The 14,881-nt window shown below is 35.9% G+C and overlaps 1 protein-coding gene across 1 annotated transcript in view; it reads right to left on the bottom strand.

Annotated features, from left to right (window-relative positions):
- Positions 1-13,972, bottom strand: part of LOC128642362 (uncharacterized) — a 45,762-nt gene extending 31,790 nt beyond the window's left edge. The window contains exons 1-2 of the mRNA XM_053695115.1: positions 13,679-13,972; positions 9,329-9,541 (exon numbers count right to left, since the gene is read on the bottom strand). Of these exons, the coding sequence (XP_053551090.1) occupies positions 9,329-9,541; positions 13,679-13,958 (493 nt within the window). The 5' untranslated portion in view covers positions 13,959-13,972. The remainder of the gene's footprint in view (positions 1-9,328; positions 9,542-13,678) is intronic.
- Positions 13,973-14,881: the final 909 nt, after the last annotated feature.

Raw genomic sequence — 14,881 nt, 5'->3', positions numbered from 1 at the left:
CTTCTTTCAAACATGCAAAGGTCACTCCCATACTCAAAAACCCTGCCTTGACCCTTATTCTCCTGAGAACTACCGCCCCATATCACTGCTTCCTCTAACATCAAAAATCCTCAAAAAACTAGTTTACAATGGCCTAACCCACTTTCTGTCCAACAACTTCTTGCTTGACCCCCTGTAATCTGGATTCTGCCCCAAACACTCAACTGAGACTGCCCTTACCAAGGTTACTAACAATCTTATTTCTGCTAAAAGTAATGGCCACTACTCTACACTTATCTTACTTGACCTCTCTGCTGCCTTTGACACAGTTGACCACCCCCTCCTCCTACAGACTCTTAGCTCCTTTGGCCTCTGTGACACTGCTCTTTCTTGAATTCACTCTTTATCTTTCTCACAGGTCTTTTTCGGTGTCATTTGCTGGTGACTCCTCCTCTCCAATGCCTCTGTCTGTTGGTGTACCTCAAGGATCTGTTCTGGGTTGTCCTCTACTCTTCTCCATTTATACTTCTTCACTGGGTAAACTTATCAACAGTTATGGCTTCAAATATCACCTCTATGCTGATGCCAGATCTACTTCTCCACCCATGATCTCTCTCCCTCTGTCCTTTCTCAAGTCATCAACTTCTTATCTGGTATTTCTTCCTGGATGGCCTCTCACCACCTAAAGATTAACATGTTCAAGACTGAGCTCCTTCTAATCTCCCCTCAAGCTATTCTGACTTTTCTATCCCTGTCGACCGCATCACCATCTTCCCATGAGTAGTTGGTATTTACTAGTTCTACCATGTGACTGATAATTATAAATAGTCGGTATTTACTAGTTCTACCATGTGACTGATAATTATGAGTGCTCAGTATTTACTAGTTATACCATGTGACTAATAGTTATGAGTGGTCGTATTTACTAGTTCTACCATGCGACTGATAGTTATGAGTGGTCGGTATTTACTAGTTCTAGAATGCGACTGATAGTTAAGACTGGTCGTATTTACTAGTTCTATCGTGTGACTGTTAGTTATGAGTGGTCGTATTTACTAGTTCTTCCGTGTGACTAATAGTTATGAGTGGTCGTATTTACTAGTTCTACCATGCGACTGATAATTATTAGTGTTTGTATTTACTATTTATATCATGCGACTAATAATTATGAGTGGTCGTATTTACTAGTTCTTCCGTGTGACTGATAATTATGAGTGGTCGGTATTTACTAGTTCTACAATGTGACTGATAGTTATGAGTGGTCGTATTTACTAGTTCTACAATGTGACTGTTAATTATGAATGGTCTGTATTTACTAGTTCTATCATGTGACTGATAATTATGAGTGGTCGGTATTAACTAGTTCTACCGTGTGGCTGATAATTATGAGTGGTCGTATTTGCTAGTTCTACCATGTGACTAATAATTATGAATGGTCGGTATTTACTAGTGCTACCGTGTGACTGATAATTATGAGTGGTTGGTATTTACTAGTTCTACAATGAGACAGATATTTATGAGTGGTCGTATTTACTGGTTCTATCGTGTGACAGTTATGAGTGGTCATATTTACTATTTCTTCCGTGTGACTGATAGTTATGAGTGGTCGTATTTACTAGTTCTGTCATGTGACTGATAATTATGAGTAGTCAGTATTAACTAGTTCTACCCTGTGACTGATAATTATGAGTGGTCATATTTACTAGTTCTACCATGTAACTGATAATTATTAATGGTTGGTATTTACTAGCGCTAACGTGTGACTGATAATTATAAGTGGTCGGTATTTACTAGTTCTACTATGTGACTGATAATTATGAGTGGTCAATATTTACTAGTTCTACTATGTGACTGATAATTATGAGTGGTCAGTATTTACTAGTTCTAGCATGTGACTGATCATGATGAGTGGTCGGTATTTACTAGCGCTACCGCGTGACTGATAATTATGTATGGTCGGTATTTACTAGTTCTACCATGTGACTGATAATTATGAGTGGACAGTATTTACTAGTTCTACCATGTGACTAAGAATGATGAGTGGTCAGTATTTACTAGCTCTACCATGTGACTGATAATGATGAGTAGTCAAAATTTACTAGCTCTACAATGTGACTAATAATGATGAGTAGTCGGTATTTACTAGCTCTACCATGTGACTGATAATTATGAGTGGTCAGTATTTACTAGTTCTAGCATGTGACTGATAATGATGAGTAGTCGGTATTTACTAGCTCTACCATGTGACTGATAATGATGAGTGGTCAGTATTTACTAGTTCTAGCATGTGACTGATAATGATGAGTAGTCAGTATTTACTAGTTCTAGCTTGTGACTGATAATGATGAGTAATCGGTATTTACTAGCTCTACCGTGTGACTGATAATGATGAATGGTCAGTATTTACTAGTTTTTCCATGTGACTGATAATTATGAGAGGTCGGTATTTACTAGTTCTACCATGTGACTGATAATAATGGTCGGTATTTATTAGTTCTACCGTGTGACTGATAATTATGAGTGGTCGGTATTTACTAGTTCTACCATGTGACTGATAATTATGAGTGGTCAGTATTTACTAGTTCTACCATGTGACTGATAATTATGAGTGGTCAGTATTTACTAGCTCTACCATGTGACTGATAATTATGAGTGGTCGGTATTTACTAGTTCTACCATGTGACTGTTAATAATGGTCAGTATTTACTAGTTCTACCATGTGACTGATAATTATGGTCGGTATTTATTAGTTCTCCCGTGTGACTGATAATTATGAGTGGTCAGTATTTACTAGTTCTACTATGTGACTAATAATTATGAGTGGTCAGTATTTACTAGTTCTAGCATGTGACTGATCATGATGAGTGGTCGGTATTTACTAGCGCTACCGCATGACTAATAATTATGTGTGGTCGGTATTTACTAGTTCTACCATGTGACTGATAATTATGAGTGGACAGTATTTACTAGTTCTACCTTGTGACTAATAATGATGAGTGGTCAGTATTTACTAGCTCTACCATGTGACTGATGATGATGAGTAGTCAGTATTTACTAGCTCTACCATGTGACTGATAAAGATAAGTAGTCGGTATTTACTAGCTCTACCATGTGACTGATAATTATGAGTGGTCAGTATTTACTAGTTATACAATGTGACTGATAATTATGAGTGGTCAGTATTTACTAGCTCTACCAGGTGACTGATAATGATGAGTAGTCAGTATTTACTAGCTCTACCATGTGACTGATAAAGATAAGTAGTCTGTATTTACTAGCTCTACCATGTGACTGATAATGATGAGTGGTCAATATTTACTAGTTCTAGCATGTGACTGATTATGATGAGTAGTCAGTATTTACTAGCTCTACCATGTGACTGATAATGATGAGTAGTCAGTATTTACAAGCTCTACCATGTGACTGATAATGATAAGTAGTCAGTTATTACTAGCTCTACCATGTGACTGGTAATTATGAGTGGTCAGTATTTACTAACTCTACCATGTGACTGATAATGATGAGTGGTCAGTATTTACTAGTTCTAGCATGTGACTGATTATGATCAATAGTTGGTATTTACTAGTTCTACCATGTGACTGATAATTATGAGTGGTCGGTATTTACTAGTTCTACCATGTGACTGATAATTATGGTCAGTATTTACTAGTTCTTCCATGTGACTGATAATTATGAGAGGTTGGTATTTACTAGTTTTACCATGTGACTGATAATAATGGTCGGTATTTATTAGTTCTACCTTGTGACTGATAATTATGAGTAGTTGGTATTTACTAGTTCTACCATGTGACTGATAATTTTGAGTGGTCTGTATTTACTAGTTCTACCATGTGACTGATAATTTTGAGTGGTCTGTATTTACTAGTTCTACCATGTGACTGATAATTATGAGTGGTCGGTATTTATTAGTTCTACCGTGTGACTGATAATAATGGTCGGTATTTACTAGTTCTACCATGTGACTGATAATAATGGTCGGTATTTACTAGTTCACCATGTGACTGATAATTATGGTCGGTATTTATTAGTTCTACCGTGTGACTGATAATAATGGTCGGTATTTACTAGTTCTACCATGTGACTGATAATTATAGTCGGTATTTATTAGTTCTACCGTGTGACTGATAATAAAGGTCAGTATTTATTAGTTCTACTGTGTGACTGATAATAATGGTCGGTATTTATTAGTTTTACCATGTGACTGATAATTATGGTTGGTATTTACTAGTACAGTGTGACTGATAATAATGGTCGGTATTTACTAGTTCTACCATGTGACTGATAATTATGAGTGGTCAGTATTTACTAGTTCTACTATGTGACTGATAATTATGAGTGCTCAGTATTTACTAGTTCTAGCATGTGACTGATCATGATGAGTGGTCGGTATTTACTAGCGCTACCGCATGACTAATAATTATGTGTGGTCGGTATTTACTAGTTCTACCATGTGACTGATAATTATGAGTGGACTTTATTTACTAGTTCTACCATGTGACTAATAATGATGAGTGGTCGGTATTTACTAGCTCTACCATGTGACTGATAAAGATAAGTAGTCTGTATTTACTAGCTCTACCATGTGACTGATAATTATGAGTGGTCAGTATTTACTAGTTATACAATGTGACTGATAATTATGAGTGGTCAGTATTTACTAGCTCTACCAGGTGACTGATAATGATGAGTAGTCAGTATTTACTAGCTCTACCATGTGACTGATAAAGATAAGTAGTCGGTATTTACTAGCTCTACCATGTGACTGATAATGATGAGTGGTCAATATTTACTAGTTCTAGCATGTGACTGATTATGATGAGTAGTCAGTATTTACTAGCTCTACCATGTGACTGATAATGATGAGTAGTCAGTATTTACTAGTTCTACCATGTGACTGATAATGATAAGTAGTCGGTATTTACTAGCTCTACCATGTGACTGATAATGATGAGTGGTCAGTATTTACTAGTTCTAGCATGTGACTGATTATGATGAATAGTCAGTATTTACTAGCTCTACCATGTGACTGATAATGATGAGTAGTCAGTATTTACTAGTTCTACCATGTGACTGATAATGATAAGTAGTCGGTATTTACTAGCTCTACCATGTGACTGATAATGATGAGTAGTCAGTATTTACTAGTTCTACCATGTGACTGATAATGATAAGTAGTCGGTATTTACTAGCTCTACCATGTGACTGATAATGATGAGTGGTCAGTATTTACTAGTTCTACCATGTGACTGATAATTTTGAGTGGTCTGTATTTACTAGTTCTACCATGTGACTGATAATTTTGAGTGGTCTGTATTTACTAGTTCTACCATGTGACTGATAATTATGAGTGGTCGGTATTTATTAGTTCTACCGTGTGACTGATAATAATGGTCGGTATTTACTAGTTCTACCATGTGACTGATAATAATGGTCGGTATTTACTAGTTCACCATGTGACTGATAATTATGGTCGGTATTTATTAGTTCTACCGTGTGACTGATAATAAAGGTCAGTATTTATTAGTTCTACTGTGTGACTGATAATAATGGTCGGTATTTATTAGTTCTACCATGTGACTGATAATTATGGTTGGTATTTACTAGTACAGTGTGACTGATAATAATGGTCGGTATTTACTAGTTCTACCATGTGACTGATAATTATGAGTGGTCAGTATTTACTAGTTCTACTATGTGACTGATAATTATGAGTGGTCAGTATTTAGAAAAAAGAAAAAAAAAATCGATCCCAATATCCATATGGTATAAATAAAAACAGCCTTTATTTCTTCAATATTAAAACAGCAAACATGATACACGCACAGAGGTATCAGGTTTTACGCGTTTCGGCTGTTGCCGTACTCATAAACCTGATTAGGCACAGGTAAGTGCCATCTTAAAAAGGTTACAAAACATGGTTATTGGTTGGTGCTCAACACACCCCTATTAACCATTAAGGTACTGAATGCACACCAACAATTACTTATTTCACACATTAAACAATGGGAAATGGAGGTGGATAGGGAGGAAGGCATGGTATATGCATATATTCAAATCTGAAATTGTTTAACAAGGGCAGTTCATAAGAAACTCAGTATATATATATAACGCTTTTGTAAAGAGCCTACTGCAAAGTATATGTTTATCCATGTGAACAAGAAACATGATATTATAAGATTTCTATGAGATAAACATATCTAATGACAAAATAATAAAATAGAATAACATTAAGAAATGTTAGACAATAAAGACAAAAGCATAAGATAAACATGAGCTGCAGAATTGTGAATAGCAGAACCAGCATTGAACATTTGCTAATCATAAAAACCTTTCATAAACATAATATTAGTAATAAACAATAAGTATATATCAGTTTATCATAACTTTTGAAATAAACATATAATTAAAGAATTCAAAACCTAATACATTTAACAGGTGACAGATTAGCCATGGCATTCATGTGGTTCAAGCTACACTTATTATACTGGTTATATGAACGTGTGCCCTATTTATATGTCAAATGTGTTTATTAATTAATTAAATAAATATTCTAGACAGAAAATGATAACTATAGTGCATATGTTCATGTCAAGACATCTATCATTAAAGAAGATGTATATATATAAACCCTATATCATCTTGTCTATATCATCTTTCTAAATTTATCATAAGCAGTAAACCCCACAGGAGATTATTACTAAAATTATTTCGGGAAATATCTCAAATGAGAAACCTACCGAAATTGTATGTATTGATATGTGGGTGTACTGGACCATGAAGCCAATCATTACTTCCAATGATTTATGATGTCAAACTCAGAGTTAAATCCATGTGGTATCTGAGTATTTAGCTTCATGATCCAGTACACCTCCTGCCTTGCCAAAAGTTCATCCTTATTTCCTCCCCTGGGGGGCAAATTGACAGTTTCAATGCCTCGCCATTTGAAGGATCCAGTGTCCTTGCCGTGCACCTCAATAAAATGTCGGGATAGTGCTGAACATGGTTTATCATATTTGATATAACCAAGATGTTCTCTTATCCTTGTTCGAACTTCCCTGCTTGTCATTCCAACATACTGCTTGGAGTGCTCCTGACATTCTATTAGGTACACAACATAAACACTGGAACACTTGATACATCCTTTAGACAAAAACCTGTCTCCAGTTGAACACGAGTAGAAGTTTCTGCCTTCCACAACAGTGTCACAGGCCTTACACCTATGGTCCCCACATTTGTAGGTGCCATTGACCTGTAACCAGGAACTTTTCTTCTTTTTGTTGGATGGTAGGAGACTGGGAGACAAAAGATTGCCCAAGGATAGATTTTTGGAGTAGACACACCTAAATCCTTTTTCCACTGTCGTTTTTAAATGTACATCACCCAGGAGAATAGGAAAATACTTCCTGATGATGCTACATACAGTGGTCAGTATTTACTAGTTCTAGCATGTGACTGATCATGATGAGTGGTCGGTATTTACTAGCGCTACCGCATGACTAATAATTATGTGTGGTCGGTATTTACTAGTTCTACCATGTGACTGATAATTATGAGTGGACTTTATTTACTAGTTCTACCATGTGACTAATAATGATGAGTGGTCGGTATTTACTAGCTCTACCATGTGACTGATAATGATGAGTAGTCAGCATTTACTAGCTCTACCATGTGACTGATAAAGATAAGTAGTCTGTATTTACTAGCTCTACCATGTGACTGATAATTATGAGTGGTCAGTATTTACTAGTTATACAATGTGACTGATAATTATGAGTGGTCAGTATTTACTAGCTCTACCAGGTGACTGATAATGATGAGTAGTCAGTATTTACTAGCTCTACCATGTGACTGATAAAGATAAGTAGTCGGTATTTACTAGCTCTACCATGTGACTGATAATGATGAGTGGTCAATATTTACTAGTTCTAGCATGTGACTGATTATGATGAGTAGTCAGTATTTACTAGCTCTACCATGTGACTGATAATGATGAGTAGTCAGTATTTACTAGTTCTACCATGTGACTGATAATGATAAGTAGTCGGTATTTACTAGCTCTACCATGTGACTGATAATGATGAGTGGTCAGTATTTACTAGTTCTAGCATGTGACTGATTATGATGAATAGTTGGTATTTACTAGTTCTACCATGTGACTGATAATTATTTGTGGTCGGTATTTACTAGTTCTACCATGTGACTGATATTTATGGTCAGTATTTACTAGTTCTTCCATGTGATGTGACTGATAATTATGAGAGGTCGGTATTTACTAGTTCTACCATGTGACTGATAATAATGGTCGGTATTTATTAGTTCTACCTTGTGACCGATAATTATGAGTGGTTGGTATTTACTAGTTCTACCATGTGACTGATAATTTTGAGTGGTCTGTATTTACTAGTTCTACCATGTGACTGATAATTTTGAGTGGTCTGTACTTACTAGTTCTACCATGTGACTGATAATTATGAGTGTTCGGTATTTACTAGTTCTACCATGTGACTGATAATAATGGTTGGTATTTACTAGTTCACCATGTGACTGATAATTATGTTCGGTATTTATTAGTTCTACTGTGTGACTGATAATAATGGTCGGTATTTATTAGATCTACCATGTGACTGATAATTATGGTTGGTATTTACTAGTCCTACCGTGTGACTGATAATAATGGTCGGTATTTACTAGTTCTACCATGTGACTGATAATTATGGTCGGTATTTATTAGTTCTACCGTGTGACTGATAATAAAGGTCGGTATTTATTAGTTCTACTGTGTGACTGATAATAATGGTCAGTATTTATTAGTTCTACCATGTGACTGATAATTATGGTTGGTATTTACTAGTCCTACTGTGTGACTGATAATTATGGTTGGTATTTACTAGTTCTACCATGTGACTGATAATAATGGTCGGTATTTACTAGTTCTACCATGTGACTGATAATAATGGTCGGTATTTATTAGTTCTACCGTGTGACTGATAATAATGGTCGGTATTTACTAGTTCTACCATGTGACTGATAATAATGGTCGGTATTTATTAGTTCTACCGTGTGACTGATAATTATGGTCGGTATTTACTAGTTCTACCATGTGACTGAAAATTATGGTTGGTATTTACTAGTCCTACCATGTAACTGATAACTATGAGTGGTCAGAATTATTTGGCTTGTTGTCTTGTGTTATGTAATATAGGTGGCAGTTTTATTTTATGTTATACCAATGTAATACGGAGTGTTGTGTAATCTCTCAGCTCCTGCTGTTTGTTGGAATAAGGACCAGATAACATTTATATACAATTTATTAACAGATTTACTTTACCTTTTTTTAAGATTTCTCTTAACCTGCTCAGCTTCTTATCAACCTGACCATCTGTAGATTTACCATCTGCAATAGTTACTTTATCTTGTTTACTGAACAGGAACAGCTCACAAGACCATTTCTTGATGCTTTCTTGGGTTCTTAGTATTCTCTCCGCCTCGTCAGAGCCACTGTCATCCAGGTCATCAATAACAACAATGACATTATCCCGTCCTACAAAAAAAGTCTTTATTTTCATTTGTCTTTAAAAAGAATTAGTAGCCTTAACAAGAGGAGTTTACATTTATGAAATAGAAGTAAATAGAAACCCTTTAGATATCAAACCAAATGTCCTAATTCTACCGTTACTGACACCTTCACTCCCTCTATACAGTGGTTAACATAATGAAAATAGGTCTCTGGTGCAAGAAAAAAATGTGTCTCAAAAGAAACCAACAGTAATAATGCTAATGAAAGTATAAATATAATAACAATTATCATAAAAATAGTGGCCTTCTGTGCAATGCCGCCCCCTGCTTGTGTGCAGCCTAACGTGTGCGAGCGGGGACTGTCGATCATACCAATCTAGAGCAAGATTATTAGTTGCGCGCTAACTGCTGCGCGCAACCGATATTGGATTTTTGGGGGATTTTTGTTTGTCGGAAATAGCATACATATTACAAGTTGAAAGCGAATGCACATGAGAACAATTGTAATTTACGCTCGTCGGGTTAATGCAACTTCACAGCTCGGGTTAACTGTTTCATAGGACCAAAAAGTTGCTTAAAACATATAAGAAATACATTTAACAGTGCAGTTACACTCATTTTAACACTTAGCCAAATTACGAATTTTAACGCTATAGGGATTTTAACGACCGCAACAAAAGCAGCGTTATTTCACCTCCCTATAGCGCTACTATTACGAGTTTAAAAAAAGCAGGCCTTCGCCGACTGGATGGATCCTTCAAGCGGGGACTTCAATAACTGTAAGTGGATCGTCGGGGGTTAGTGTTAGGTTTTTTTGAGGGTTTTTTGGGTGGGTTTTTATTTTAGATTAGGGTTTGGGCTTTTCATAAAAGAGCTGATTGCCCTTTTCAGGGCATGGCAATAGAGCTGAATGCTCTTTTAAGGGCAATGCCCATACACATGCCCTTTTCAGGTGTATGGGTTAGCTTAGGTTAATTTAGATCGTATTTTATTTGGGGGGTTTGGTTGGGTGGGTTGTGGGTTTTACTGTTGGGGGGTTGTTTGTATTTTTTTTACAGGTAAAAGAGCTGATATCTTTGGGACAATGCCCCACATAAGGCCCTTTTAAGGGCTATTGGCAGTTTAGTGTAGGCTAAGGGAGGGTTTATTTTGGGGGGGCTTTTTTATTTTGATAGGGCTATTAGATTAGGTGTAATTCGATTTTTATTTTTGATTATTTGTTTCTTATTTTTCGAGAAAACTTTTATTTTTTTATATTTTGTAATTAGTTACTTTGTAATGTAATGTAGTGTTAGGATTTTTTTAATGTGTAGTTTAGTTTTTTTTAATTGGTAGTTAATTGTAGTTTAATAATTATAATAGTTTAATTGTTAGCTTAAAATTAATTTTTAAAATTTGATAGGTAAGTTTTAATTTAATTTAAGATAGGGAAATTGTAATTTTAATATAAAGTTAGGGGTGCGTTAGGTTTAGGGGTTAATAGTTTAAATTATTTTATTTCATTGTGGGGGGCTTTCGTTTAGGGGTTAATAGTTAATTATAGTATATTTTGTTGTGGGGGGCTTGTGGTTTAGGGGTTAATAGGTTTATTATAGTGCTGGTGTGGGCAGATGGCAGAATAGGAGTTAATAATATTTAAATAGTGTTTGCGATGCGGGAGGTCAGCGGTTTAGGGGTTAATAACTTTAATATAGTGGCGAAGATGTCGGAGAGCGGCGGAATAAGGGTTAATCAATTTTAACAGTGGCGGCGATGTCCAGATGGAGGCAAAACAAAAAAAATAGTGTAGATTGGGTAATTTAAGTACATTGAGACGTGGTTTCCTCAGGGCTTGATTATTCTTGTGTACTATTTTGGCAAAAATTCATCTGTGTCACTCCAAGACGGTCCTTTTTATTCATTGTTGTTTTTTTGTTTATTTGTTTATATGTATATATTTTCAGCGATCCTTTGATCAGTGATGCTGTTGCGAGTTCTAACTCAATATTATGTATTAATAAATTTGAATTTTGATACTTATTTGATCGAAATTGTTGCATTATTCTTTTTAAGGGTGCTGTATCCCCTGTCTTTTAACAATGCTACTACTATGTACCACTGCTTCTTTCCTTGCTTATAGATTTGTTATTTCTATTTTAAGGGTCTGCACTATCTACCTAATAATTGTGCTAGTATAGAAGCCATATGTCCCTACTAGCTTATATTTATTTTGCAACATTTTCTTACTACATTGTTTCCATCCACTATATTGAATTTATACAGTATATACTGTATGTATATATATATATATATATAAAAATGTATGTACTGTATATATATATATATATATATATATATATATATGTAAAACAATAAATAGCTGCTACTAAACTAGCGTTTCTGTCTCTCGCGCGAGTCTGATATGTTGGGGCTCCAAACATGCTCTTGCCGTTTGATAAATGGAGAACTATGTGTGTTATGAAGGTTTGGTTTATTTAGCTAAAAGGACATTAAACAGCTTTAGTTAAAGTAAAGGTAAAGTTTGGTCTTTCTGCAATCATTATTTAATGTAGCACCTTGTAAAATCCACAGTCGCTAACTTATTTTTTTTTAAACATAACATATTTCGATAATAAATGTATTTTATTCTCCCCTACCGTTCCGTTACAAGCTCCGCCCACGATCAATTTCCTGACTGATTAGCTTATTACTCTATACATGTCTACAATGCTCGTGCCCGGCAACGAAAACCACTGCACATGCGCAAAACCTCGACGACGGTCCACAATGCACATGCATTAATGCCAGTCCCCTAACGGCCAGAAAGTCAATTGGCTGTTCTTAAAACGTGACCAGCAGGCTAAAAAAAATAATATTACGGGTTGAATCATACGCTTGTTAGATTGCGAATTAAAACGGCTAAAACTAGTAATAAAGCTAAAATTGAACATTTTCATGAATTAAAGGATAAGTGCATAGTAATACAGCAAACTTTACCTTCACTTTAATTACAAAACGTTTCTGTTGCATTGCCAGTGTGGGAATGTTTTTTACACAGATAGACCCTTGTTTTCTGTCATTGTTTTTAAATAGCCAAACTCCGTCTAACACCTGCCCTGTATGCAGTATATGACTTGTTACTCAAGTAGACACAGATAGCCATGGTCATTTTGTAAACAAAACCTATATTGTTTAACAGTTCATTATCTCATAATCTCTGCTTAGGCAAATAAGGGACAGATATGTAGCATAGTTCATCATGTCAGTTTAGGCAGATTAGGGACAGGTATGTAGCAGAGTTCATAATCTCTGCTTAGGCAAATTAGGGACAGATATGTAGCAGAGTTCATAATCTCTGCTTAGGCAAATAAGGGACAGATATGTAGCATAGTTCATCATCTCAGTTTAGGCAAATTAGGGACAGGTATGTAGCAGAGTTCATAATCTCTGCTTAGGCAAATTAGGGACAGATATGTAGCAGAGTTCATAATCTCTGTTTAGGCAAATTAGGGACAGATATGTAGCAGAGTTCATCATCTCTGCTTAGGCAAATTAGGGTAGGGACAGATATTTAGGCATGTGAAGTTTGCCATGTGCACGTCTTCAGATTTAAATTCCCGGAAAAAAAGTTCAGTTTAAATAAAGCATATTAAAAAATTATAATTAAAGATTTTATAATTTTATATTAAATTCAGTCTGTATTTTTCTGTGTCACAAATCATTTTTCAGCATCATATACAAAAAATCATAGTAAAAAGAAATAAAATGCAAAACTACCAGCCAGGAAAACTATTTATAACACTGCAGACAAGAAAAAGCTAATCTCAATACCAAGTGTCATTTTATGAATGATTGTTATACTGAGCAATACATTTATTTATGATAGAAACTGAACAGAATTCTCCTTATTCAATGTAAGAAATGCCTAGGGTATCTTCTAACGGATGATTTGTTGGATGTTTATGGGTGATCACTTTGTTATACTCTCCAGATCATCTTACATCCTGTGTTCTGCTCATCTACCTGCCCCAAACAGCCAATCAGAAACAATATTGGAGAACAGGCTATTCTAGTTGCATATGTGTGGGTGGGTAAGCCTGACTGTACAGTAACAGACAAAAGTGGGTGCCGTGTCTAATTAATCGGTACCTAAGGGGCAGATATGTATTTGCTCACTTCTTACCTTGTGTTTTGCACATTAGCTCCAGCTCAGCATCATACAATGAGTCAGTAACATCTGTAATGTTTATTCTCCCTCGGTTCTTGGTGTGATACAGGATGGTAAATGTACAGTTGGACATCATCTTCATGAACTCGGAGCTGTTGCTGTTGGATATGTAGATAGGATGTGGTGTGTCTTTCACTTTCTTTTTAAAGCGCTCTGTTTTCAGAAGATCCTGTATCCAATCATAGCTTTCTTTAGGGTCTCGCGAGCAGATTCCAACTAAACACTTTTTTCCCATAATCTACAACGTTTGAATACCTATAACATAAACGTATTTTATATAACTGCACTAACATATACAGTTAAAAAGAACATTTATAACAGTTTTTATAAAATGTAAACATTATTTTATTATTCTTAGTCACATGCCCCAAGTCAGCACATGGGGATATATTTACTAAAGTGTGGACGGATATGATACAATGTAGCGTATCATGTCCGCCGCACATCAATATATGCCGACAGGATAGGCTGTCGGCATTTATCATTGCACCAACAGTTCTTGTGAACCGCTGGTGCAATGCCGCCCCCTGCAGATTTACGGTCTATCGGCCTCTAGCAGGGGGTGTCAATCAACCCGATCGTATTCAATTGGGTTAATTGCTGTCCCCTGCCTCAGAGCAGGCAGACAGGTTATGGAGCAGCAGACCCTGAAGGCTCGACGGAAACACGGGGCATCAAGCTCCATACGGAGCTTGATAAGTTGACCCCATGATGTGATCTGAGATGTCATTGCAGAAAATGCAGCATGTCTGCAGAAATAACGGATAATATACAGGGCTGAACTTTCTACTGCAAATTTTCAGAACGAGGACCTTAAAACATGCTTCACTGAGATTGGGATATAGCTTTTTAAGAAGTGTGTTCCTGGACAGCAAAACATGCACATTGTGCTAAAAAAATTAAACCAGAAAAGGGGGGGGGGGGGGGCGCTAATCTATAGCTTATGATATCTCAAAAGACACAAAAAATACATATGAAATTAAAGATACATTTGAAATCCCCAACAATGGTGCATATGGGATGGTACTGAATGAAAGTTCAAATTCAGATTAAAGGGTAAAATTTCTTCCAGACGATGCCTGCCTCCTCCTCACCAAAAAGGTCCAGAAATACTATAAAAGACAAAACAAAGGGGCGCCTCATGTGTGGTATCATCAA

This window comes from Bombina bombina, chromosome 11, assembly GCF_027579735.1.
Source record: "Bombina bombina isolate aBomBom1 chromosome 11, aBomBom1.pri, whole genome shotgun sequence".
In the NCBI taxonomy this organism is placed as follows: Eukaryota; Metazoa; Chordata; class Amphibia; order Anura; family Bombinatoridae; genus Bombina; species Bombina bombina.
This window is presented reverse-complemented; position numbering and strand designations above follow the sequence as displayed.